At 37.4% G+C, this 25161-nt stretch overlaps 1 protein-coding gene across 2 annotated transcripts in view; it reads right to left on the reverse strand.

Moving 5' to 3' along the window:
- Positions 1-9252: 9252 nt before the first annotated feature.
- Positions 9253-25161, reverse strand: part of tbkbp1 (TBK1 binding protein 1) — a 46425-nt gene continuing 30516 nt past the window's right edge. For both annotated transcript variants that reach the window (XM_057358477.1, XM_057358476.1), the window contains exons 6-10: positions 22951-23150; positions 19889-19950; positions 15293-15408; positions 12502-13280; positions 9253-12416 (exon numbers count right to left, since the gene is read on the reverse strand). In XM_057358477.1, the coding sequence (XP_057214460.1) occupies positions 12285-12416; positions 12502-13280; positions 15293-15408; positions 19889-19950; positions 22951-23150 (1289 nt within the window). In that variant the 3' untranslated portion in view covers positions 9253-12284. The remainder of the gene's footprint in view (positions 12417-12501; positions 13281-15292; positions 15409-19888; positions 19951-22950; positions 23151-25161) is intronic.

Below are 25161 nucleotides of genomic sequence, written 5' to 3' on the forward strand. Positions count from 1 at the left end.
TTAATTTTAATATTATTCATTCATTCATTTATTTATTTAGTTCACCCCAAAATGAAAGTTCTGTCATCATTTACTCACCTTCATGTTGTTTAAAATCTGTATACATTTCTTTGTTTTGTTGTTCACAAAAGACGATATTTAGAATAATTAGGCACCATTAACAACCATAGTAGTATCGTTTCCTATGGAAGTCAATGGTGCCCCAGAACTGTTCGGTTACAAGCATTCTTCCAAATATTTGTTTTGTGTTCATTGGAACAATTAAATGTATACAGGTTTGAAACAACTTGAGGCTGTGTAAATGATGACAAAACATTTTTGGGTGAACTATCCCTTTAAATGATTATTTTTCTATTTTATTTTTAAATATTTTTTAATTGCAGTTTTTCATTTATTTGTTGAACTGTTTGGATTTTGTTTTTTTCTTACTCATTTCCTCTCTCATTTATGCAGCTACTGCTATCTCATTTCTCTGCGTAAGCCTATCTGTGACAGCATCTGAGATCTTTAATGTGTTTGCGTCATATCATCTTTTTATACGCGCAGGCGCGTGTTAACTTCAAATGTGATGAATCCTCTTGCCCCAGCTGAGCTAAGCCTGGTGATGTGCATGCCTCCAACATGAGCGGACGGGCCAGATGAAGCAGCGTGTATGAGCTCGGGACCTGAAAAGACATGTGTCAGTAACACAGAGGGGTGACATGGCCCAACACCCTCTGGTACAGTGGATGTTAAACCTCTTTGAAGGTCTCAGCCTGGATGGATGATGCTTCTGAGGGATCTTTAGACATTTCAGCTGATAGCTGAAGACATCTCAAGATCTTCACTGCTGGTGTCGCCTGACTCAATCAGGCATGTATGAAGCACAACTGTGAACAGTGTGGAGGAAGACATGCAGGTGGAGGAAAGAGGAGTGTTGTTCTTATGTTCCCTTTTTCTTATGAACTCTTATTCTGAGTTTTTTCCCCACATGCTTCAATTGTCTTTCCTGTTTCATTTTATATCACTTCTATTCTATTGTGACTCACTCTGCTTTCTGGTAGGAATTTTATATATTCTTTATACACTTTAATCACAGTTTACACATATTGATACTAATACATACATTTAGGTGAATAATTAGTGTCATGATCACCTTTTGTACTTATAATATAAGTCATGTATATTTCGCCCAAGCAGGGTAAAGATGGAGCACTGCTAAATCAGTCATCTTTTAGGTTTCATTTGTCATTAATCATATGGGGAATGTGGAGGAAGATGCATTCACAATCATTCTGTAGACCCTAGTTGGTGGAGGTGGTGCAAAAACCGCCTTTTTGTGGTAAAAGAACGACCCTTACCAATACATCTCTCATCCTCTAACTCAATGTTTCCAGAGATCAAGCACTCTTACTGTCATTCATTGATAAGCATTGTTTTTCTTTTTGTTTTGATAGACCAGGTCTACCTAAAGAATTATGGGCATTCAAAGACATAATCTCTCTTGAGGTGCGTGTCATTGAATGTCCAATATGATAAGAACACAGCTTTCACACAAAGAGGCGTATCAAAAAAGGTGTGACAATTTTGAGAGTATCCTCAATGAGAGTAATGACTCATACCCTTTAAATAAGATTTTATTTAAAACGCTAAAGCTTTCATTTGTGGGAAATTATACTAATAGTAACTTTATATTAAAACAACATAAGTCTACAATATGCCATTATTTAAATAAGTGTGTGTCTGCCGTATTTCTCCCCAGCATATCTCTCAATATAAGAGCTCTAATCGCTCAGAAAATCTAATCTAATGCTGATCGCAGCTGACATGGCCCGACAGCACAGCGACATTATGACGCCTTATGTCCCCCCTCCTTTATCTCCTAACCATCTTTTTTCTCATTCTCCAGCGCCCCTCCCCTACACCGTGTCATCCCCCGGTTACCGTAGCGATGCCCCTGGTGACCGCCCATTGCCCTCTTCTCGTTGAAGCTGTCGAGTGCAGAGATGTCCCAAAGTTCAATCTTGTCATGCTCAGGCATCGCTTTCTGCCACCCCCTATCCATCAGCCGAGATGTTTATGAACCATTATGATATGTGTGTGAGCATCTCTACGTGCTCACTGCACTCTGGTACACATAATTGTTGTTGCACCTGCAAATCGCACAGACTATTTTCATCAGTTTTTTGAACAATGAACATTACTTCTACAGCATTTTTTATTCTCAGTTTATGATAATTTCAACATTTACAAAACATTTTTAAAATCAAACATTATGGGGTGGTTTCCTGGACAGGTATTACTTTAAACCAGGACTAGGTCTTGGTTAAATTAGGATATTTAAGCAATTTTAAAAATATATTTTACAAAAAAACATTACCGGTCTTGAGACAAAACAATCACATTTATATAGTTCAAGATTTGTCAGTGCAAGTTGTTTTCGATTAAGACACCTCTAACATTTAAATTATAGTCTGGGACTAGGCTTAAACCCTGTCCAGGAAACCGCCCCTGTATCGTGTTAACATCAGTTAATGCACCAGGAACATGAATAATTGTATTAACATTAACAAGCATTAATACATGCTGAAAACTATATTGCTTATTGTTAGGTCATGTTAGTTAATGCATTTAGTAATGTTAACAAATACAACATTATTGTAAAGTGTTACCTTAAAATCTTTAGAACATGCTTTCAATAAACATGAAAATGGTACTAGATTATGTTGGTACTAGAGAGCCCTGAGAAATGTAATTTCTTATTGTAAAACTTATTTACATAAATAAATGTACAATTAAAAAGACAAAAATTAAACTAGAACACTAAGTGAACCTAATAAAAACCCAATTAAAAATGTGTAACTATAATAACCCCGGTGAGCATATGAGCACGGGTGTATGTGTGTTTGGTGTGTGTGAAGGTCTTTTGTGTGTGTCTGCGTTGGCCCTGTGGGCAGGAACGTGTCACCCTGTTGTCTCGTCACTGTTAATATGAACTTGAGCAGCCAGGCGTGGTGCTGTGACAGATCAGCACACAGCCCTGCCCCCTCACGCCTCTGCTCCCAGCATGCCTTCATCCCTGCTCCTGCTACCTCGCTTAATCTTGAATTAATTTCAGGTCAAAAACCAACCTATCCCTGGCACCAGGCTATGATACCTCACCAGCTTCACAGGAAACTGTGATGTCCGATTAACACATTGCGGACAAGCGTTGGGATTGTTCTCAGCTACGTGACCTGATATCACCATATACTCTCTCCATTTCTCAATTTGTAAAGAGTCAGTGTGCATCACAGTATGATTAATAAAGAAAACTGTGAATTTCATGTGCGTTACTGTCAACAAATACAAACTATTTGTGGCCTTTAAAGTGACTCCTGATGGGCTGAGTCAGATGGTGTTGGAAGATGATGTAGTTTGACGTTTTTATTCTCTTGACCTTTATCGTAATGTTGGATGAGAATCTGGAGTGTTTCTGCAGTTGAGGATGAGGCCTACAGCATGCTGAGATCATATTGATTTGAAGCTCTATATTGGTTGCCATTTATCAAAATTATTTCAAGTGATTTATTGATTTTATAGTTCAACTTTAAGCCAATAAAACACATTTAAACCACAGGCTGCCACCAACCACACACAGTGTAGCCAAAATGGGCACTTTCATCATTTACTCATCCTCATGTCATTACAAACCTGTCTGACTTTCTTTCTTCAGCAGAATACAAAAAATAAAGATTTTGAAGAACATTGGTAACCAAACAACACTGGTCCCCATTGACTTTCGCTGTATGGAGAAAACCCGTAACACAGTTCTCAAAATATCTTATTTTGTGTTCCACAGAATAAAGAGATATATGCAGTTTTGAAATGACATGAGTGTGAATAAATGATGACAGAATTTTCATTTCTGGGTGAACTATCCCTTTAACAAACCTTTGAATGTCAGGTTTTTAAATCTATTGTTAAATAATTGAAACCCCAACCAGGGTTGCCAGATCTGTGTCAAAAGCAGCCCGAAATTAGCCCAACAACCCCATCCCTAATACTAAAACTCAAATATGCCTAAACTATATATTTATATATATAAATAAATTAAATATTTATAAATACAGTATATATTTTATACCTTCAATGCATATTTTACAGAACATGTTATTCACTACACACAATTTCTTTAAAATCACTGTATAGAAGATAACACGGTCTGTTTCTATAAATAACTCTTATTTCTCTCATTTTCATATTTAAAAAAATGAGCGCAGATGAACAAAATTGTTTTACTTTTAACCCATGGAATAAAAAACAACCCGTGGCAGCAGTTGCAGGAAAAACGCAGAACTGGCAAAAATGATTTTTTTTGTGTGTGTGTTTTGCTTGAAATCGATCTTGTGTTTTATCTTTTTTTTTTTTAGGTAATGCCAATTGGTTTACTATTTATTAATAATTAAATATCGTGATACAGAAAGAGCATGTGAGAATTAATCATGTTTTTTGTATGTGTGGTTATAGCTGACTGACTGGGCAGTTGATGTCGAGCTGATGTTGAGTGACAGCGGGCCCCCTGTCTGGCAGGCCCAGAGCTGCGGGCCACCATATTGCCTGACTCCCCAGGGAGGACAGATCAGCATGCCTGCTTTGCCTGAAAGTGCTAATAGGCGCAACACGTCTTACTTTCACACATTAAGTCGAGCAAAGGGTGACAGATCAGAGCTGTGATACTGCCGCCTGGAAAAAAAGGGCTGCGCCACCCATTTGCCGTGTGGCAATGGCTAATGATGAGCACTGCTAAGTTCCGCTACACATCTGCGGAACTCTGAGCTGAAACACATCCTGACAGATGAACATTTCCTCAGTACCAGTCACAAGAGCAAATGAAGGCTTTTTGGTTGAACCAACAATTTCAACACTTGAGGTCAAGCAATTATGATGCTTGTGAAAATGTTTTTCCACTGACAATGTTTTGAAGACACGTGCACTGACATTTAAACCCTCAAATCACTTTGATGAGGTCAAATTCTAAGAGAAATTGGGTCACCTGGCCAAAAGTTCGAACATGAAGAGGTTTTACAACAGGTTTCACAATAACATACATGTACTTATTTGTGGCATGACTGCTGTATAAGAAATATGTCACCCATGATTAAAAATTCATTCTTACATTGTAAACCTGATGGAAAGAGTGGCGAGGATATTTTTCCCAAAATAATAAAGTAATGTAGGTTTGGCACTATCACTGTAAAACAAATCTGTAAACAAAAATGAATTGTTCTGTAAACTGGAAAAAAGAAATACACCGTAAAAAAAATCTGTAAAATTATAGGATACAAGGATATATATTAAATAGTTTCCCCCATTTTTCTTGTAAATGTGGTGTCTTGTTCTGTAATTTTATAGTTTTTGACTGTATTTAAAAAAATACATAAAAATCTGTAAAAAAAGCAAACATTATTTATTTACATTTTACGTGAAAAATCTGCAAAAAAATAACAGAAAAACTCTGTAAAATTACAGTTTTTTATAGTGTTCATAAGGACCAGTAATTTATTTATTTACTTTTAGAAATTTCACTTTTGGTTGACTTTTGGAATGTTATTTTTTATCATCACCAGGATAGTAAAGCAGGGCCATCCACACTCATTTTATACACCCTTGTTGTGCTACTGAGTGTTTAGTTGCGTGATTGAGGTCAACGGAACATTAGTTATAGATGAATAACTGATCCTGAAAATAATTGACACATTGCATGCTGGGATAATTGTCAATAACAGTCTACTCGATGCCATTCAATCTACACACCATTGTCTCTTCCTTAAAAAACTCATATTTTTACTTATACATATTTATTTATATATATTTTTATACATACTTTGAACACATCCTGAGGTATGTTTTATGTTAACTCTTTGTTTTTCTCTGTCCCTAAAATTAAACAGTCCTACAGAATATGCTCAGTTCCAATTCAACACATTTGATACCCTCCTTGCCCCTCTTGCCCATGGTCAGGCTGTGCTTCCTGAAGCGTTATGGTTTTGCATGTCCCGTCATCAATAGGGGTGAGTTACGCAGGTCAGTGGTTCAAATGCAGGTCACACACATAACCCCCCCTTTGAAAAAAAACAGCATATGCTGGTTTGGTATGTTTTGATGCTGGTTTGCTGGTTTGTGCTGGTTTAAGCTGGTCATGTGCTGGTCCTTAGCTGGTTTAAGATGGTCAAACCAGCATCAAAACATACCTAACCCAGCATTTTTTTTTCAACTGGGATAGGCTTATTGTGCCAACTTTACTGTTTACAGAGCAATTTTAAGCTTTTAAAAATTTTTTAGTAACAGTATCTTTTTTTACCTTTTGCAAGGCAAATTTGACTAAAGTGGGACATAATGATGGACATGTGATTGTATTTTTAAATAGATATCTATGAGGTTTGGAGTTAAAAAAAAACAATTACATTAATGTGCATTTTGGGTTTTTTTGGGGACTATGCCTTTTATAGCTTTTCATACATATGTGACCCTGGATCACAAAACCAGTCTTAAGTAGCACGGGAACATTTTTAGTAAAAGACAAAAATACATTGTGTGGGTCAAAATGATCGATTTTTCTTTTATGCCAAAAATCATTAGGATATTAAGTAAAGGTCATGTTCCATGAAGATATTTTGTAAATTTCCTACCTTAAATATATAAAAACTTTATTTTTGTGAGTGGATGGTCTGCCACAGTGTCCCTGATTAACAAGTTCAAAGGCAATTTTCTCAATATTGTGATTTTTTTGCGTTCTCAGATTCCTGAGTTTTAAACGGTTGTATCTCAGCCAGATATTGTCCTATTTTAACAACTCATATATCTATAGAAAGCTTATTTATTCAGCTTTCAGATTATGTAAAAATCTCAATTTCGAAAAATTGACCCATAAAACTGGTTGACTGGTGTCCAGGGTCACATATATTTTTTCCTCAAATTCGCATTTAAGCAAAGCAGCAGCCTATGATGTTAAACAGCACAAGCAGTTGTATGTTGTGCATGGCTCGACAAGGGAGGGTACATAAAGTCGTTCTTGTGATCTTCCTGGCCATCTAGTGGAAAATGTAGGATACACATGGATAGCAGGCACGTGGGATGAAAGGTAAAAAGCCGTTTGATGTAATCTAATTGTGTGCTAGTGCTAGCTAAAACGACACAGACAATGACAAGGATAGTGAGATTACCTCACATAACAATATGTTAATATGTTTGGTATTGCAACCTAAAATGTGAAGAGTTTCATAAGGTGTATTACGACAGGTCATGATAATTATTTTAGATGTGACATTTACACTTGTCTCTGTTTTTGTCACTTCTGTTAAATAATTTCAGAATCCTTCAACTCATTAAAATGGTCATTTACATAAAGATTTCTTTGACTATACAGAAACCCCAATGTAGAAAGTGTATGCAGGCATTGATGAAAAGGGTATTCAGCTTAAAGGACAGTTCACCCAAAAATAACAATACTGTCTTCATTTACTGACACTTGAGTTGTTCCAAATCTGTATGTTTTGATGAACACAGAGAAAGACATTTGAAAGAATGGTAATAACCAAACAGTTCTTGGCCACCACTGACTACCATAGTAGGAAAAATTACAATAGTATAGTCAAAAGTGCCCCAGAACTGTTTCCTTTCCTACATTCTTCAAAATATCTTCTTTGCGCTCAGCAGAAATTTATAAAGCAATTTTTCCTACAATGGTAGTCAATGGTGTGCAAGATCTGTTTGGTTACATTCTTCCAAATATGTTTCTCTGTGTTCATCAGAGCAAAGAAATGTATACAGATTTGGAACAATTTATGGGCGAGTAAATGTAGACATAATTTTCATTTTTGGATGAACTGTTCCTTTAATATATACATCATTGTATGTCAGAGAAGAGCCTAAAATGAACCGTGCTGAGGCAAACACATGCAGTATTTCACTGTTTTACCTGGTAAACGTTTTATTCGAATACTGGTCGAGGGTGAAGATGCAGAAACCATTGTGATGAGGTACTAGGATTTGCTTTATCATTGTCACTAGCAGGAGTGATGCTGGTGTAAAGTGGGTTTTGCATTGTTTGTCCTCAGTGTTGATAAAGGTGACATCAGGTATGCAGGGTTTACGTGCCACACCTGATGGGCATATCCTGGGTTCGGTTTGTCACCTCTGTGCCACTAATGCAAGCATATGCATAATGCTGGACCTCACATTTGTGGATTTTTTTAAAGGTCTAATGATTTTGACTAAACACATGTGTGAAAGACGCCAACCGCAACATGTCAGGAAGAGAAGAAGGTGTGACCCACTAACACTTATCTAGTTGTTTCTAGTAGTTTCCCAGGAACTTCGGAAAGTCACTTAGTTGAAAGACTCCGTTGCAATATTTGTGGCATGCATCTTATGAACTCATGAACTTTGCCAAAGGGACTTTAAGAATTACAATTTGTGCTTAATTTAATAATTAAGTACAATAATATTATTAAGTTCTATACATTTTAATAATTTGTAAAAGAACAGGCCAAAGTGTATAAAAACCTTATTCAACTTAAATTATGTTGATAAACGTGCAAACAAAAGTATTATTCTTTATGCAGTGGTTGTTGAACAGCTTTGTGTTTTTGCTTTAAATAACTCCACTTTAACTTATATTTGGACCATACCTGTTGAAATGGTGGGTGGCATTTGCCTGTTATTATGCATGTGCATGTTTGTTTGTGTATGCAGAGACAAAAGAGGGGTAAACAGAGAAAAAGAGAAAGAAACGCAGAAAGAAAAGAGAGACGAAAGAGTATTGAGCACTTCACCAAGAGCATGTGGTTTTGAGCGGATGGGCGGGTCATCCTGTGAACTGTGGGTAAGTATGGCAGAGAAATGACACAAAGGGTCGGAAGTGGGGTGGGGTATTAGAGGAAAACATACAAGAGGTTTTAAACAGAACTTTGAAAAAACGTTCCCTATTATTATTCGAAAGCAAAGAACGAGAAGAGCACGATGCTTTCAGAAAAAAAGTTATTTTTAAGGTCCTTTTGTTTAAACATAGTTGAAACACTAGTTAGTGTTGCAAACATTATTGCAAAAATGGCTTAGAAAAGTTAACGCTGAAAAAATCTGTAATTTTTTGTTACACATGCTTTGTTTGTCTAATTGAAAGTGTGTGTGTAATCAACAAATTTTTGGGCAAGAATGATTGTTCATCGTGTTTTGAAAAAACTGTCAACTGTCTCAGTCTATCCACAAACACAGTATGACGCAAGATCAGTGCATGTTTCAGTTTATTTCACATAGTATTTACAGAAGGAAATCTTTGACACAATATGCATTCGTTTTTAATATTCTTTTATCCATTTTTTTAAGTACCTTGTTGCTATCACAAAATATCTCAACCACCCCTTATTGTCCTCTCTGCTCTTTACGAGATTTGGCGAGTTATCACGTTGTCCCTGTGGAGGTTAGTCGTGCATGGTCAAGGAGCCATATTCACAAAGTTTGATCCCCTGAGTTATTTAAGAATATCACAAAAAGTCACACACCAAATAACAGGGCTAAAGAGAGACCGTCTGAGCATCCAGAAAAGCATGTGGTTGCTAATTTGCCTTTGTATGAGAAAACGGAGTCTTCATGAGCGAGAAACAGCAATAGCTCTTTAAATAACTCCTGAGCAAACTCTTTGTGAATAGTGGCTTATACTTGTTTCTCTGCTGCTATTCTGCAAGTGTGTGGACAGAGGTGCTAGACAGGTTCGATATGGAAAGGTGCAGAAATGGATTGCCTTTACATTGTAGCTGCAACATTCCAAGGTTTTTCTTTTAAAAACGTTTCACATGTTCCAAATGCACCGTCAAAGTACGCTTAATAAGTGATACCTGGTCATCATCTTATAAAGTAAAAGAAAACCAAGCAGGCTTTGTCTTTGGTTGATTATATCCCTGCTGAAAAACAATAGAAAGCCAATGCAAACCATCACAGAAAAGCTAATGGTTTCTATTAAAATACCATTATGAACATTAGCCTTTCCATTAAAACCATTACAAAATTTCCTTTTCTTGTGTTTTTGGGTATTGTTCCAATAAGATTCATCTGCCAGATAACAACCCAGCAATAGAATCCATCTCATACCAGGAAACACCATTATAGTTACAATTCCCATTATAACCATTAAAGGAACAGTTCACCCAAAAATAAAAAAATCTGTCTTCATTTACTCACCCTCAAGTTATTCCAAATCTGTATAGATTTCCTTGTTCTGATCAACACAGAGAAAGATATTCGGAAGAATGCTCGTAACAAAACAGTTCTTGGTCACCATTGACGATGGAGGCCAAGAAAAAAATTGCTTTATAAATGTCTTTGTTCTGTTGAACACAAAAGAAGATATTTTGAAGAATGTAGGAAACCAAACAGTTCTGGGGCACTTTTGACAACAATTGTAATTTGTCCTACTATGGTAGTCAATGGTGGCCAAAAACTGTTTGGTTACAAGCATTCTTCCAAATATCTTTCTCTGTGTTCATCAGAACAAAAATGTATACATATTTGAAAACTCGAGGGTGAGTAAATGATGACAGAAATTTTATTTTGGGGTGAACTGTCCCTTTAAATCCATTAAGTTTTCTATTGTGATTTGGGCAGGCTTTTATTTTTTTCAGCAGGGATGGATTCTGGGTGATTTTGTTTTTGCCACATACGCTGTTGTCTTTTATGGTATATTTAATGGTGTATCGTACTGTAGATGATTGTTATTTACAACAACTAGGCAGTATATATTTCATCATTGCCATAAGATTATTCCCAGATTTCAATTTTGATAAAACCTCGATTCAGTTATTTGACAGACAGCATAGTCTCCCATTTTGCTCTTGTTATATTTGGCTCATTAATTTCGCACCACTGATGACTTTTTTTGTGCCACTTTCCCATTTTAGCTCCTCGGTATTTGGGTTGGTAGCATATTCAGTGCCCTCACTGTCACAATCCGGACCGGGAACGTAAAAAGACTTTATAACACATAGTATAGGGTACACCTCAAAGACGATAAGATAGCTAACCACTCCACTGTTGTTTTGTTGGGTGATGTGTTTGTTAGGATTATAGTAGTAAAAAAAGTAGCTTGATCTTCAGCAATCCATTCGTTCTCATCTGAGCTTGCAAAATGCATATCTATATATCATGTAGCTTATTTTACAGATTAATACATGTAGTTGGCTTTAAATACAGTTATACATTTGCAGTACATACATTTACAAAAGTTTAGAACTGATCAAATTGATTGAGCTTTGTAACATGATCAAAAGAACAAATAGATTATTCTATCGAAACAATTTTCTTAAAAGTAATTACATCAACTGATCAAATTGATCAAAACCATCCACAGAACCAAACCTGACAGCTGGAAACGATGTACCAGGTGTCATACTGAGATCAACTTATACTCAGCAAATAAACTGTACTATAGTAAATAAAAGTTTACTATAGAAATCACAGTATTACTGCCTTGAGAAGCAACACAGTTACTGGCGTTTTGTCAGTGATTGGTTCAAACCTTCTGCACAGAGCTGAATTCAATATGTATACTTGAAGAATATCTTTACGAAAAATCTTCCCTTTTGTACACCCCGGAAGACAAACAAAATAACTGTAATTGTGAATTTACACATAATTACAAAGAATCTGGTTTTGTTAAAGGGAAGTCCTATCAAACGAAGAGATTTAAGGGAAAGTATTAAAAAATAAATGACATCTATAAATTCTTTCTTTTTTGCCTCAGTGTTAGTAATATTGGTAAAGGTAAACTGGATGTTAATTGCTTATATAAAGTGCTGAACTTTAAATGATATCGACCTAGAAATGGGCCGTGTGTCTAATGCCTTGTCCTGCATAAAACCATAATGTCAGCTCAATTCTCCTATCCACTGACCGCATGGCCAAAGTGTGAATCCAAAGGATTATGGGACTGAAGCACAAATGACTTATATTGCACTATGCATTGGCTCCTTTAAAGAGTCAGTTTGGTTTAGTATGTGTAATTTAAAGTGAATATAATGATAAGTTACAGTTTGTGTTTGAAAGAAACCTGATAGAGAAATTTCGTGGATGCTTATAAACCTTTCATAACCTCTCTTTGGGATTCTTTTCGAGTTGAGTGAAGGTTACATTGATCTTTACACATTTATTGACTCTTCAGACCAGCCACAGCATCGCCTACATTCTTTGTGAAGGCACCCATCTTAAAATAGTGGGAGCTTTGAATAAATGTTTCTGTGGAACAATTGAAGGTCATGGCGCGGATGTGGGTGTCAGATCTTGCTGTTCTCCAGGTGCGAGTCAATATGCTTGATCAAGGCATCATCAGGGTAACCGACAGGGAAGATAAGCTGGCACAGTGGGCAGCTCCTGACATCACCCTCCTCCTCAGTCTCCATCCACAGCTGTAAGAAACATCCAATCGGTGCTAGATTCCAATGCCAGATATTTAATGATTTTTAAGTACAAAAAAAAGATATATCTACTTACGTTGATAGATGGCCAAGACTGAGCATGCTCTGCGTGCAGGTATCCAGGTGGGTGGCAGCTAAGGGTGTTGGGGCGGGATGGAATGGGGAAGGCGGAGCAAGAGGCGGGGCCTCTGGCACTTGACAAGGGACTAGACACACCCAGTGTTCGCGAAGGACTGATGGGATGAGGGCAGGGCCACTCTTCTTCATCCTCTGAGGACTGTGGAGGCTGCGGAGACGGGTGAAGTGATGCCGGGCTGGGCTGAGACTCAAAGTGCAGGTGGTCAGAATGGTGGAAAGACAGCTCCCTGGACAGCCGTGGAGTTTCGGCCAAACCCCCATCTCCTCCCACCCCTTGAGAGCTCTGTCTTTGAACTAACATGTGCTGGCCTCCCCCATGTTGCTGCTTCTGCTGTTGTTGCTGCTGCTGTTGCTGCTTGTGGTAGCTGTCCACATACGGCCGAGGTTTCGGCAGAGTCGACACAGGATCCAGGGTGAATCGCGGTGGACGCTGATAAGCCGACGGATCGGCCACTTCGGAGTAACTGCGCCGTCCCTGGAAACTGGCCCTTAGGTGGTGGGAAGTGGGCCTGCATGAATAGGAGGCAGGGCCGTCGCTCAGATCGGGCAGAGGTGAACGCCGGTGCATGTCAGGGGAGAGACGCTGTAGCACAGGGGAGCGGCGCTGGGGCACAGGGGAGTGCCGCTGTTGTATTGGGGAATGCCGTTGTTGGATAGGGGAATGACGCTGGGGAATGGGGGAATGCCTCTGGTGAGGGACAGGAGAGTGGCGCTGAACTGAAAAATAGACACAGATGATAAGAAAATAGGTGAAATAAGCTTCAAAGAATCACATTAAACAGAAATAATGAAGACAATTATAAGAAATGTAACAAATATGGTTCCTTAAAGGGATAGTTCACCCCAAAATAAAAATTGCATCATAATTTACTCACCTTCATGTAATTTAAAATCTGTTTGACTTTCTTTCTTCTGCAGAACACAAAAGAAGATATTTTGAAGAATGTTGGTAACCAAACAACATTGGCTCCCATTGACTTCCATTGAATGGACACAAAACCACTGAGACATTTCTCAAAATATCTTCAGTTTTTTGTATGACATTGGGGTACTAAATGATGACAAAACTTACATTTTTGGGTGAACTGTCCCTTTAAAGATTACATTTTTTACTTGGGAACAAACCCTCTTCCTCAAAATAAATACATAAATACAAATTTATAACATTTTATTTTAAATGTCATTTCTGTATTTTATCATTTATTTTATTTTAGTTTGAGATGCACCAATATATCGGCCAATTATCTGTATATCGGTCGATACAAGCAATTTTTTACACTATAGGACAATAGTTTGGAAACATCCGATGATCAGGGCAGATATATTCTGTCAATCAAAATAGGTCCTGCAATGAAAATGCAATGAATTTGTTTTGTCTATATAGAAAATGTTAAGAAACATCACCAGTTTGATGTTCAATATTAGTAACATTCAGAAAGTTAAGAAATATTAATTTAATCTTAGTATCGGGAGATATCCTTGTGAATTATCAGTAACAGTGGATAAATTTAGTATTGATGCATCTAATTTTATATGATTTTTTATATTTATTTTATTTTATTTTAGTCTGAACTACTTCAACTTCAACTTTATTTTAAATGTAGGATCACCCAGTATATTTGATGACTGATACATGAAGTATTTGATCTTACCACCAGAAGAATAGCTTGAAAGGAATATGAATGAAAAATAAGCTTGCAATAAATGAAACCGATCATGACTTTATCTACAGAGTCTGTAATGACTTCCCCTTTTCTCCCCATGTTTCCTCTTTGAGATATTTTTATTTATTGTTTTCCTGTACATTCAACTCCACCACCTGTGCTACTTTTACTCCTTTTCTGACTGCTCCCCTACCAGAGGGCAAACCAAATTTGTACAGAAAATGCATCTGTCTCTCTGTATAAGGATTAACGTGCGTATGTTGAACATACTGCAATCGTGAGATCGCAATCAGCTATTTAGAGAAATCAGTCCCTCTATCTATGAATCAGTAGTTTTTTCTCTCCATCTCCATCTCCGCTTCTGCTTTTGGTTTGGTTTCCTATATCAAATAAGCTTGTGTGGTGTGGTGCAGAGGTGCTAAAACGATAAGGAGGAAGGATGTTTATGTTCTCAAAGTCTTGAAGAGACTTGTGGCGTGAGAGGCGATCAGAACAGAATCATGTCAGCAGAAATAATCCTTGTGGAATTTAACGAAATGGCAAACAAGTACCCGAGGCTAAAAAAAGCACCAGTTTACGCAAGCGCTCGAGTTTGACAAAATGGATCTATTATAAAAAAAGGCTCATTAAAGCACAAAAACATTATTTTTGGATAAAGCTGGCGATGTGTAGGTGGTCAAAGGGCCATTATGAGTACATGTGATCTTTGTTTAAACTGTGAAATGAAAATGAATCCCGACAGGCAATAATAATTAATTGAAAACAATAGCAAAGATACAGCAATAATGTTTATATAATTCATGTCAGTGGTAAAGATCACAAAATGCCAAATCAAACGTCTTCAAGTGGAGTTTTTTATAATAATATGAATACTTTGGGTATGTCATTTTGTGTTTAAAAACTACATGAAGCTGGAGCTAAAAACACCTTCCAAAAGTTCAAGGCCTCAGCATCACAGTAGGTTTTCCCCCTCATCCCTCCAAATTAAAACCTGTACAACAAGCAGCCATATATGTTTCAGTAATGTAAAATATAGATAATAAAGATGATTGTGGATGCTAATACCTGGGCTTGCTGGCTCCTGTGAGGCCTTCCGCAATATCTCGGTCTGTTTGGAAGTCAAAGCCTGTAACTTGCCCAGCTCCTCTGTTAGTTCAGTGTAGGCCAAAGCCAAATTGACCCTGATGTAGAACGGGTGAGAGACAGTGAGCAGAGTGAGAAAGAGAGAGAGACAGTTAATGTTTGCTGCATGTATACTGTAGTTGTAACATTTAACACATTACTGTATGACTGACAATGACAAAAAATGAAGGCATCATATCCTGTAATCACATCAGCTCATAGTTGTATATGCAATAATGTGACACGCTTGTGTGCGTAACAACTAAGTTTGTGACAGTTGGTAAAAAAATTACCAGCAATCTGACCCCCTATTTGACCCGCCGGCAAGAACACAATGTAGTTTCCAAATAACTCAGTTGGTAATATTAGTAGTCAGTACCATAGCAACCAGTCACTTGAAAACAACATATCGTACATTTGCAGATGTCAAAAAAGCCTCCGTTATAACAAGAACTCTCTCCTCTTGATATTATAACATTAAACTAAAGTATTTTGTGTTTATTAATGATTTAGATATGATCAGAGCAAACACCATCAATCAAATAAATGATATAAATGAGTACGTTTCTTTGTTAGACATCAGAAAGTTTTAGTAACTGTGAAATCATGCCAGCTCACATTGATGCAATGAAACAGAAACTCTGACATCAGACGTGCTTTATCTGATTACATGCATGCCAAATTTACAAAAACCTCCAGTGCTTTATTTTAAAAAGACTCATCGCATTTCAGATGGTGTCAGATACACAATGACAGACATTTCAGTTTTACTTGGAATGTAGGCACGTGAGACCACTCGTTTTTTTAGACTTGCATGCATTGGCATGAATTTGAGAGCCACAGAGGCGCCATTCGTATTATAGTATAAATATTGTAACTGCCAGGCTGTTGCTTAGTTTATTTTTGATGGAAAATGGAAATTGTTCAACTTTTCAGATTTTAGTTTGTTATTTTAAATGCAGACACGTGGCAGGCGCGAGCAAATAGGGAGCGACGGGGTCGAGATGAAAATAGTTCCAACTTTTCAGAATGCCGCACGCCATGAGAAAGCAGTGCAGCTCGCGTTTACTGCACGGTTCAGACGCAAAATGTGAATCGCCCCGTAGTGCCTCGTGGTTTTGGCGGAGCGCTCTTAGCGCCTGAAGTTGACAAAAAATCAACTCTGAGCAGAAAAGCGCTTGATGTCATATGACTTTTTTCCATGGTCCAATCAAATGAATGGAGAGGCGGGGCTTCCGTTGTGGAACTTTACAGTTGAAACGTCCGGAGACTGCAATGATGGACGGGAAACTTGTGGAAATCGATAAAACACTGACAACACGTTATTTTATCATTTAAAAACCACAGAGTTGACAAGCACTTTTTATTAGTTAGATATTTGCACAACCCAGTGACAAATATAAAGGGTGACTAATAATAATGATTTATGGCAACAACAAACAAAAAAAATCACAAAATATGGAGATACAAGCTTTCAGAAGGACAGCAGCGATATAAAACAACTTGTCAAGCGGTTTTAAGGGACTAGTTATTTGTATACTGTATGTTGCACATAACTACATTGATTAAAAATGAAAGGGACATGAAAACATAAGACTGCAACAAACCTTTTAAGAACACTGTGTTTTAATAAGAAGAGTTTAAATGAGTCACCAACCACCAAAGCGCTCTGGTGGAAGGTTGTAACAGGACTAAATTTCTTTCTCAACCCCATGCAAATCACACACGGCCTCAATAAACCTGCATTAGCGAAACCTAAATAATTGAGAACCAGCAGCACAGTTGCATCTATCTTTATTAAGACCACTTACTGAAAACAATTTTCCCCTTTATATAGGCACCAGATCTTTCAGCCTTAGTTTATATTCATAGACTAGAGGTCAGATTAAACCACCGACCAATCAGTTTTAACCAGCTCACAACGTCTAGTGTTTTTCTAAGTTCTACTCGGCTGCGGCCAATGAGCCATACAGTAGCATCCTTACCGTACTGACTACATGCGTCCTTCAGTTGGCCCTCTGGGCGTCTGAGCGTCCACCAACCGAGTCAGCGGTATTGAGTTGCGTTTGTCCTCCATTACCGAACTCTGCTTTCTGACTCTCAACTCTCATTTGATAGAGACTATATATCAAAGAGGTATTTACAGCAGATTTAGACGACGTGTGATAATTTTTTTCTCACCTCCACACACACACACGCACACACATGCACACATACACGTCTATGAATTTATGGAGCAATATGCATCACCTCTTGCACTAAGCGGACACGTCTGAAGAATGTGTGAATGTGTATTCCGCTACATATTTATCAAATATACTTCAGGGTATGTATGTGCCATGTAAGCGTGCAGAAAAGCGGGTGTGTATTCGTGATTCAACACTGTGCGTCCTTTTTGTGTTTCTTTTTTAATGAACTGAAAAATAAGAGCTGTGAAGTTTGAGAAAGTGATTCTGTTGAGCAGCTGTAGAACAAGTACAAAATGTAACAAAAGCACGAGTGGGAGGATGTGTGTGTTTTTAATGTGAATATTGATGATGATGTAGCGTGAGCGTACGTGTGTGTGTGTCCGTGTGGGGAGGAAGTGTGTGTGGGCTGGTTGAGCGATGCCCGACCTTTGCTCTGAAACTAGAATATATAATATTTGTCTTATTCAAATGTTAGCTGTAAGGCTTCATGAATTTACAGTATCTTTCATTTTTCAGTCAATCGTTGCCATAAAATCTCCATCCAACTTAATCAGCACAGCCCACATGGCTCATTATCAATTCCACAAAATCAAAAAGAAATAAGCAAAATATCCCAGAGGGCGTTGAAATAATGATCATAAAAAAGATTTGGGAAAATAATACTTTATAGTATGATTTTAAATTCAAACCAAATAGCCTGTGGATGCTAGTCAAAAATACATGCTAGCTATCTTGAAAACGTGAAAGACCTTATTTGCATGTCAAAACGTCAGGAAAGGGTTTAGCTGTACTCAGCAGTAACTACTCAAAGTGTAAACTTTTAAACGAGGCAGTTTCTATATACACTGCTAGCGACAAAATGAAGTTAGATGGGCCCCAAAGCCAAGCGAAGTATCACCACACTCTCGGGTTTATGACTGGCATATCGTGTCAGCAACTTGATCACACACATAAAAGGATAAACAGAGGAATATCTCCCAGTACAAGATCACAGCTGTGATTTAAAAAGAAATCAATAAGATTGCATATTTAAACCATGCTGTGTTTCGCTGTCACTAGATAACTCGTATTTCATCAGTAGGTGTCGAAAATGCTATGGTTCTTGTTTAAGCAGCCGCAAAGTTGTATTTAGGTGACAGTATGGGTTGTTTTGGGCGGTGTGACCTGCTTTACTCTGTCAAAAGCTTGTTTTTCTAATTCTTATATACATAGCATGCAGTTTTTAGAACTCACAATAATTGCGAGACTGAAAAGATACTTTTCAAATCAAATCCAAAACCTTTCAAAAATCAATGTCGCACACCACAAGAACATCCAAAATGTACTAGTGAAGGCACAAAAAGGCCATTCAAATGGTGAAAAATGTAAAAGAAATGGTAACATAAAACATGCACATTCCCTTTTAAATATCAAAAATTTAAATTTGATGAATGTTTTAATAAAACAACGTGGATTAATAAAAATGCATCATAATATGTGCTTATGTACAGTAAGTGTTGATCAATCATTTCAAATAAACAGCATGGTGTAGACTTTGATTACTAACCTTATTTTATTTTTTAATATTTAATATTTTTAAACATTGCTTTTATATTTATCGTATATAAAAAACAATCAGAAATGCCAATTTCATTCTGAAGGCTAATCAAACAATGAGTCAACCGCTGAATCAAACTGCACATTTTGTTCGTCTCTCTATGAGTCTGTGGCAATGAAAACGAAAACAAATCTAACTATTTTCCTAATAAACCACCCATCAGAAAAAAGACGAAAACATCAAAAACTACCACTGAGTAACTGCACGTTAGGTTTTGGGCTTTTTCTGTTAAATCACGACTCTTACAAGAACCAGCGAACAGAGAGGGGGAGTGAAGTGTGAAACTCTGAGGTGCAGAGAGACGTAGGCATTACTACGACCTTCCTCTCCAAGACTCCCCGTTCACTTAAACAAAGGCTACTTTCAGTTCACCTGTATTCTCTTCATCTTCAGTTAGGCCTTACAGTAGACTTGTCTGTGACACTGATGAAGCGGTTTGGAGGTTTGCCAATAGTTATACTGCCCCCTGCTGGATATTTGCGCATAACAAGGACCAGGGAAACTAAGAACATAAGGCTTAGTTTAATTATTGTTGTTAACATATGAATGTCAAATAATCTTGTAAATTATAGCAAATAATTAATTTAATATTAATCTCTAACCTTATTTTATCTAATTATTTAAATCCACCGCATGGGTGTCTTCTTATTGGACCTGCACACAACAATCTAACAATATAATTGTCTTTACTTTTAGACTATACAACTTGTGTTTTGTGAAGTGGGTGTTAAAATCAAGTTAGTAGACACTTACTGCTCATCGCCAACTTTCTTAATCCATTCCACATCACACTGTCCACACGTGGAGCTCACCTCCTATGCAAAAAAGAAACATATAATGTATTACATCTGCTGTGAAAAGTGCTGGAAAAAAACAGTAATTGGGTAACTGACAGTAAAACTAAATCAGTGGCTTGTGGCATGAAATCATGATCTTCCGGAAAATGCTACACATAACAGTAGGTTTATTTCCATCTGTGCGCTTTGTGCTTTGGTGTATAGAGTGCATGCCCTCTAAACATGCTGGGTTGTTTTTAATATCAAGCGTAGCGTCAGTTCTGGCAGGTCACGTGAGTCTAGCTTGCATCAGCCGATCACATCAGGTACAGCTAATCAACCTTAACCTAACCAATAGTCATACAACCAGTGTTGGGTAAATTACTCCGAAAAAGTAATGAATTACTAGTTACTAATTGCATATATAGTGTAATTAGATTACTTTACAAATTACTCTCTCCAAAAAGTATTTAATTACTTATTACTAATTACTTTCTATATCCTTCATCAACCTTGATTAGAATTGATTCAAGGATAGACATGAAACGGCTCTTTAATTCATTCAAATGATTAATAAATAACTTAATAAATTATTCTTATTAAATGACCAAAGTATACAAATGTGAGAAGGATACATTAAAGCATACATTTTAAAGTTAGACTTATCATTTTTATGTCATTTCCACTATTGAATATATTACACGGTATTTAGTTCAATTACATCAGAAGTAACTGTAATTAAATTACAGAAAAAATAAGAGTAATCCCTTACTTTACTTTTTCTAAGGAAAAGTAATTAAATTACAGTAACTAATTACTTAGTAACTAGTTACACCCAACACTGCATACAACACATACTAGACTGCGTCCTATTTAAGTAGCCTTTCTCTGCTCCTCTTCAGCTGCTTAATCGTGCCGCATAAAAAACCCACCTCCATCCCCATCTCCTCCATATCTGCCTGTATCTGTCGGATCATTTTAATTTAATCCTGTTACGCATCATGAACTGTTCTAGTTCCCTAAGGTGGGGGGACATGTATTGCTGCGCTCCCACTCTGTCCATGCAAGGTAGCACGCACGCGATACAGTTCGGCAGGTGCATTGAACATAGTCGCTTGTTTGTTTGAAGTGCGTTTGTCGTTGTGCTTGTTTCTGTGTCACGTTACGGCGCACTGCCATTTTAATTAGTTTTAGTCTATTTTGCGAGTGAAACTTGTTGTCCGGCTGCATTGAGTTCATATATCATTAACCAGATGTGGACTTGTGGACGCGGAATCCTGTTATTTAAACATGCCATCTACCTGTTCTGCGTGTATAAGTGAATGAACTGCGTGCTACACACATGATTCTCATGGATTTGTCCGCGTCTGCGCTGTATGAGGGCATGAACACAACACATGAACTTCATCTCCAGAGTTGCACTGAGAGTTAGTGATGGGTCGTTCTTGAACGATTCGTTCATTTTGAACGAATCTTTAATGTGACTCGGGAAGAACGAGTCATCTCGGGGAGTGATTCGTTCAGTCGCGCATGCGCATTGCGCAACATTCTATGGGTCCTGTACTGGAATTAGTGACAAAACGACTCAAACCCGAAGACTCGGGAGATGAACTAATCAATTCTCTTTCCGGCTCAGACTGCATTGGTTAAGCGTACAGGGCTGTCACGTGATGAACGAACGACTCAAACCCGAAGACTCGAAAGATGAACTAATCAATTCTTTTTCCGGCTCAGACTGCATTGGTTAAGTGTACAGGGCTGTCACGTGATGAACGAGAACGAACGAGTCAAACCCGAAGACTCGAAAGATGAACTAACCAATTCTCTTTCCGGCTCAGACTGCATTGGTTAAGCGTACGGGGCTGTCACGTGATGAACGAACGACTCAAACCCGAAGACTCGGAAGGTGAACTAATCAATTCTCTTTCCGGCTCAGACTGCATTGGTTAAGCGTACGGGGCTGTCACGTGATGAACGAACGACTCAAACCCGAAGACTCGGGAGGTGAACTAATCAATTCTCTTTCCGGCTCTGATTGCATTGGTTTAGCTTACGAAGCTGTCACGTGATGAACGAACGAGTCAAACCCGAGGACTTGTCAGATAAGAGGTGTGGTGAGCTAATCATAGACTAAAGACCCAGGTAAACAATGAATTAATCTTTTCTGTTTCTTATAGCATTATAGTTTTGTATTGCGTGTAATGTGATCAACGTTTGCATAAGTAGTAGATGTGTTAGGAAAGTAACATGTAACATTTTAATTATATTTTGCTAAAATGAACGAAATGAACGATATGACTTGAAAAAAGATTCTTTCATTTTGCTGAACGAGACTCAAAGGTCCGAGTCAGTAAAATGATCCGAACTTCCCATCACTACAGAGAGTTTATTTCAGAACATTTTACTGAGTGAAGCTATCAAACACACACTAAAAAATAAGCGTCTCCCGACGACCTTCCAAAATAAAAGTCTGGTAAACTAAAGTAGTTTTGTGTGGACAAATATATTACAATTTAAAAGTTAAAAATAGAAAAACAGAACTTTGAAACATGTAAACTAATTAAGGTTTATCATTAGTAAGGAAATCATTATTTATATTTTGTTTATGTTTCTTATTTATATATTTGTAATATATTGTATTTTGAATGTAATATGGCAATGGAATGTACTAAATGGGTTTAGTTTTCACAGATATTAATGTATGCAATTTCAGCAATAAATAAGTTAATTTTTCTAAACAGGAAACAAATTAGTTGTTCATTTTAAGAGACCTGTCTTATTTTCTCCTGTATATTTAGTATTGCTCTTTAATAAAGAAAAGGTGTGTCTTATCCGAATACTCGATAAATCGATGGAATAATTGGTAGAATATTCGATTACTAAAATAATCGATAGCTACAGCCCTAGTTTAAATATTTGACGACAGTGGTCCTGACAGGACCATGGTTGGGTAAAATATGGACAGAACAAATGTTGGGTTATGAATTAACCTATGTTGGGTTGTTGTTACTCAACCATTTTTGTGTGTGTGTGACTGACCCGTTGTCTCTGATTGCTTTGCAGTTCGCTGAGCTCTTCTCTTAATCGCTCGCATTCAGCCTTTAGCTCCTCCTCTCTCTGACACGCACCCTGAGCCTCATGCCGCGCCCCCTCTAACTCCGCCTCCAAACGCTGTAATTTGAGGTCAGAGAGGGTGTCCAGGCTTCGGGAGCTCTGTAGGGTCATGGGGCAGTCTAGCACTGGGAATGGACAGTAATTATAATGAAATTAGTAAATCAGAAATTGAATATGTTATTTTATATTGTATATTATTGTTAAGCGAAAAAAGTTGAATAATCAGTAAAATTAACTTCAGATTACTTAGGAAATATTGAGACAGTGCTGCCTAAAATAGTACTTTATATCTGAGTTCTAGCTGTCAGATGAAATCAAACATCACAATTTCACTCTACATGCACCTGGCTGACTGCTGGCCTTTTCACTCCTTCGATCCGAAACCAGCCAGGTGTTCCTAAAAGGGCCGCAGCTTGTCATCTCAAAATATTCTGTCGGATCTGAGACTGTGGACAAATGGTCTATAAACACGTCTTTGAAGTTACAGACTTCAAAGACAGACCTCATCTGCCTCTCAAAACAAGGTTTAACAAGACAATAAGGCTATGTCCACTTTATTCCAAATAAATTCAAAATTAATGTTTCGTTTTTTAACTTCAGTCACAGTTGTGTTTTCATGAACCTGCTTATCCACATAAAAAAAATTGTAAATGAGAAACGCACGGTTTGCAGGGGTACATAATTTTCATCAGGTCTATTTTCAATTTGTGGCATTGCCAAAATGTCAAATTAGATTACATGATTGTAATCCATACATTTATTTCATTGATAACAATACTTCAAAATGTATTAATGTGAATAGCAGGCAAAACAATGCTGGTACAACATAGGGCTTCCAAATATCTTGCTTAAATGGAAAACAAACGTATAATTGTCTTCGAATATATTTTTTATCAGAAAAAGTGAACGGGACAACATAATTATCAGATCTATTCTCTTGGAAGAGTGTGCTGATTCACTATGGACAAAATGCCAAGAGAGAAAATGATCCATAATTGCATTATCTTTTTGCCAAAACGTAAACACCGGTCCAGAAGCACTTCATGTTTCAGTTTTTTATTTTTATTTCACTTATATAATTAAAGGTGCAGTTTGTAAAAACAACAACACGATCAAAACAACAACAATGCCGTAGCTTGATGACGCTGTGAAGGAGCGTGGAATGATGGGATCTGTTGTCTTCAACTCCACCGCTGATGGCCATCAATCAGACGGGAACGAGAAATCATGTTAGCAGATGAGGTAAAGTTTTATACTTGTTGCGAATAATTGTGGTGCATAAATAAGTGACTGCTCGAAACAAGTTAGTGGCTTGGTAGACGCTAGACACTACTTCCGCATTTGTCCACGACACTGTTGTCATGCGCTTTCTACGTCAGTAAAGGCGGTAACAAAGGGGAACATGGATATGACGCCATTGACAGGCGACTGCACAGCCCCGTGTCACTGTTTAGAATGCCAATTTTTCTCACGATTTACAAGTAGCTGGAAACATTTGAGATATTGTAAGTACTCAGCTGAACAAAATATATAATACTAGCTCAGTGGTTTTGGGATATTTTACTGCAAAATTGTTACAAACTGCACCTTTAAGTCTCAAAGATGTTAACAATTCAGTTCCGTTTTAAATGATATGTTAGTTGTATTTTGTTCTACCTTTTGCCTAGTGTTAGAAAACAGAAGTGCTTCTGGACCAGTTTTATTTACATCGTGCAAAATAGTCTTTGTAGATTAGATTTGTAATCTATTACAAAATAGATTTGTAATCTAAATACTTTTCAGCCAATAGAAACTGTCTGTGAATATGATAGTAAAGGGTTGCTCCAGGACAAATAGGGCCAAGTTTCAAACTAAACTCCTCCTTCACTTCATGCACATCTGAAACCTTGAAGTAGGAGAATGCAAAACTGAACTATTTACTGTTAGAGCACCCTGCTTCTCACCCCCGGCATGGGCACAGTGATTCAGCAGCTCATAGAAAATCCGTCCTTGAGCCAGCAGCTATTGTGACAGTTCAGCAATAAGCAAGCAGAAAGTAACACACCCCAGCACGCCTACATCTCACACCAAACTAGTGAAATGGATTTTTACTCACTCTTCGACATTTGCATGTAATATGTGTATTCATGAGCATGC

The sequence above is a fragment of the Triplophysa rosa genome, linkage group LG18 (genome assembly GCF_024868665.1).
Source record: "Triplophysa rosa linkage group LG18, Trosa_1v2, whole genome shotgun sequence".
Taxonomy (NCBI): Eukaryota; Metazoa; Chordata; class Actinopteri; order Cypriniformes; family Nemacheilidae; genus Triplophysa; species Triplophysa rosa.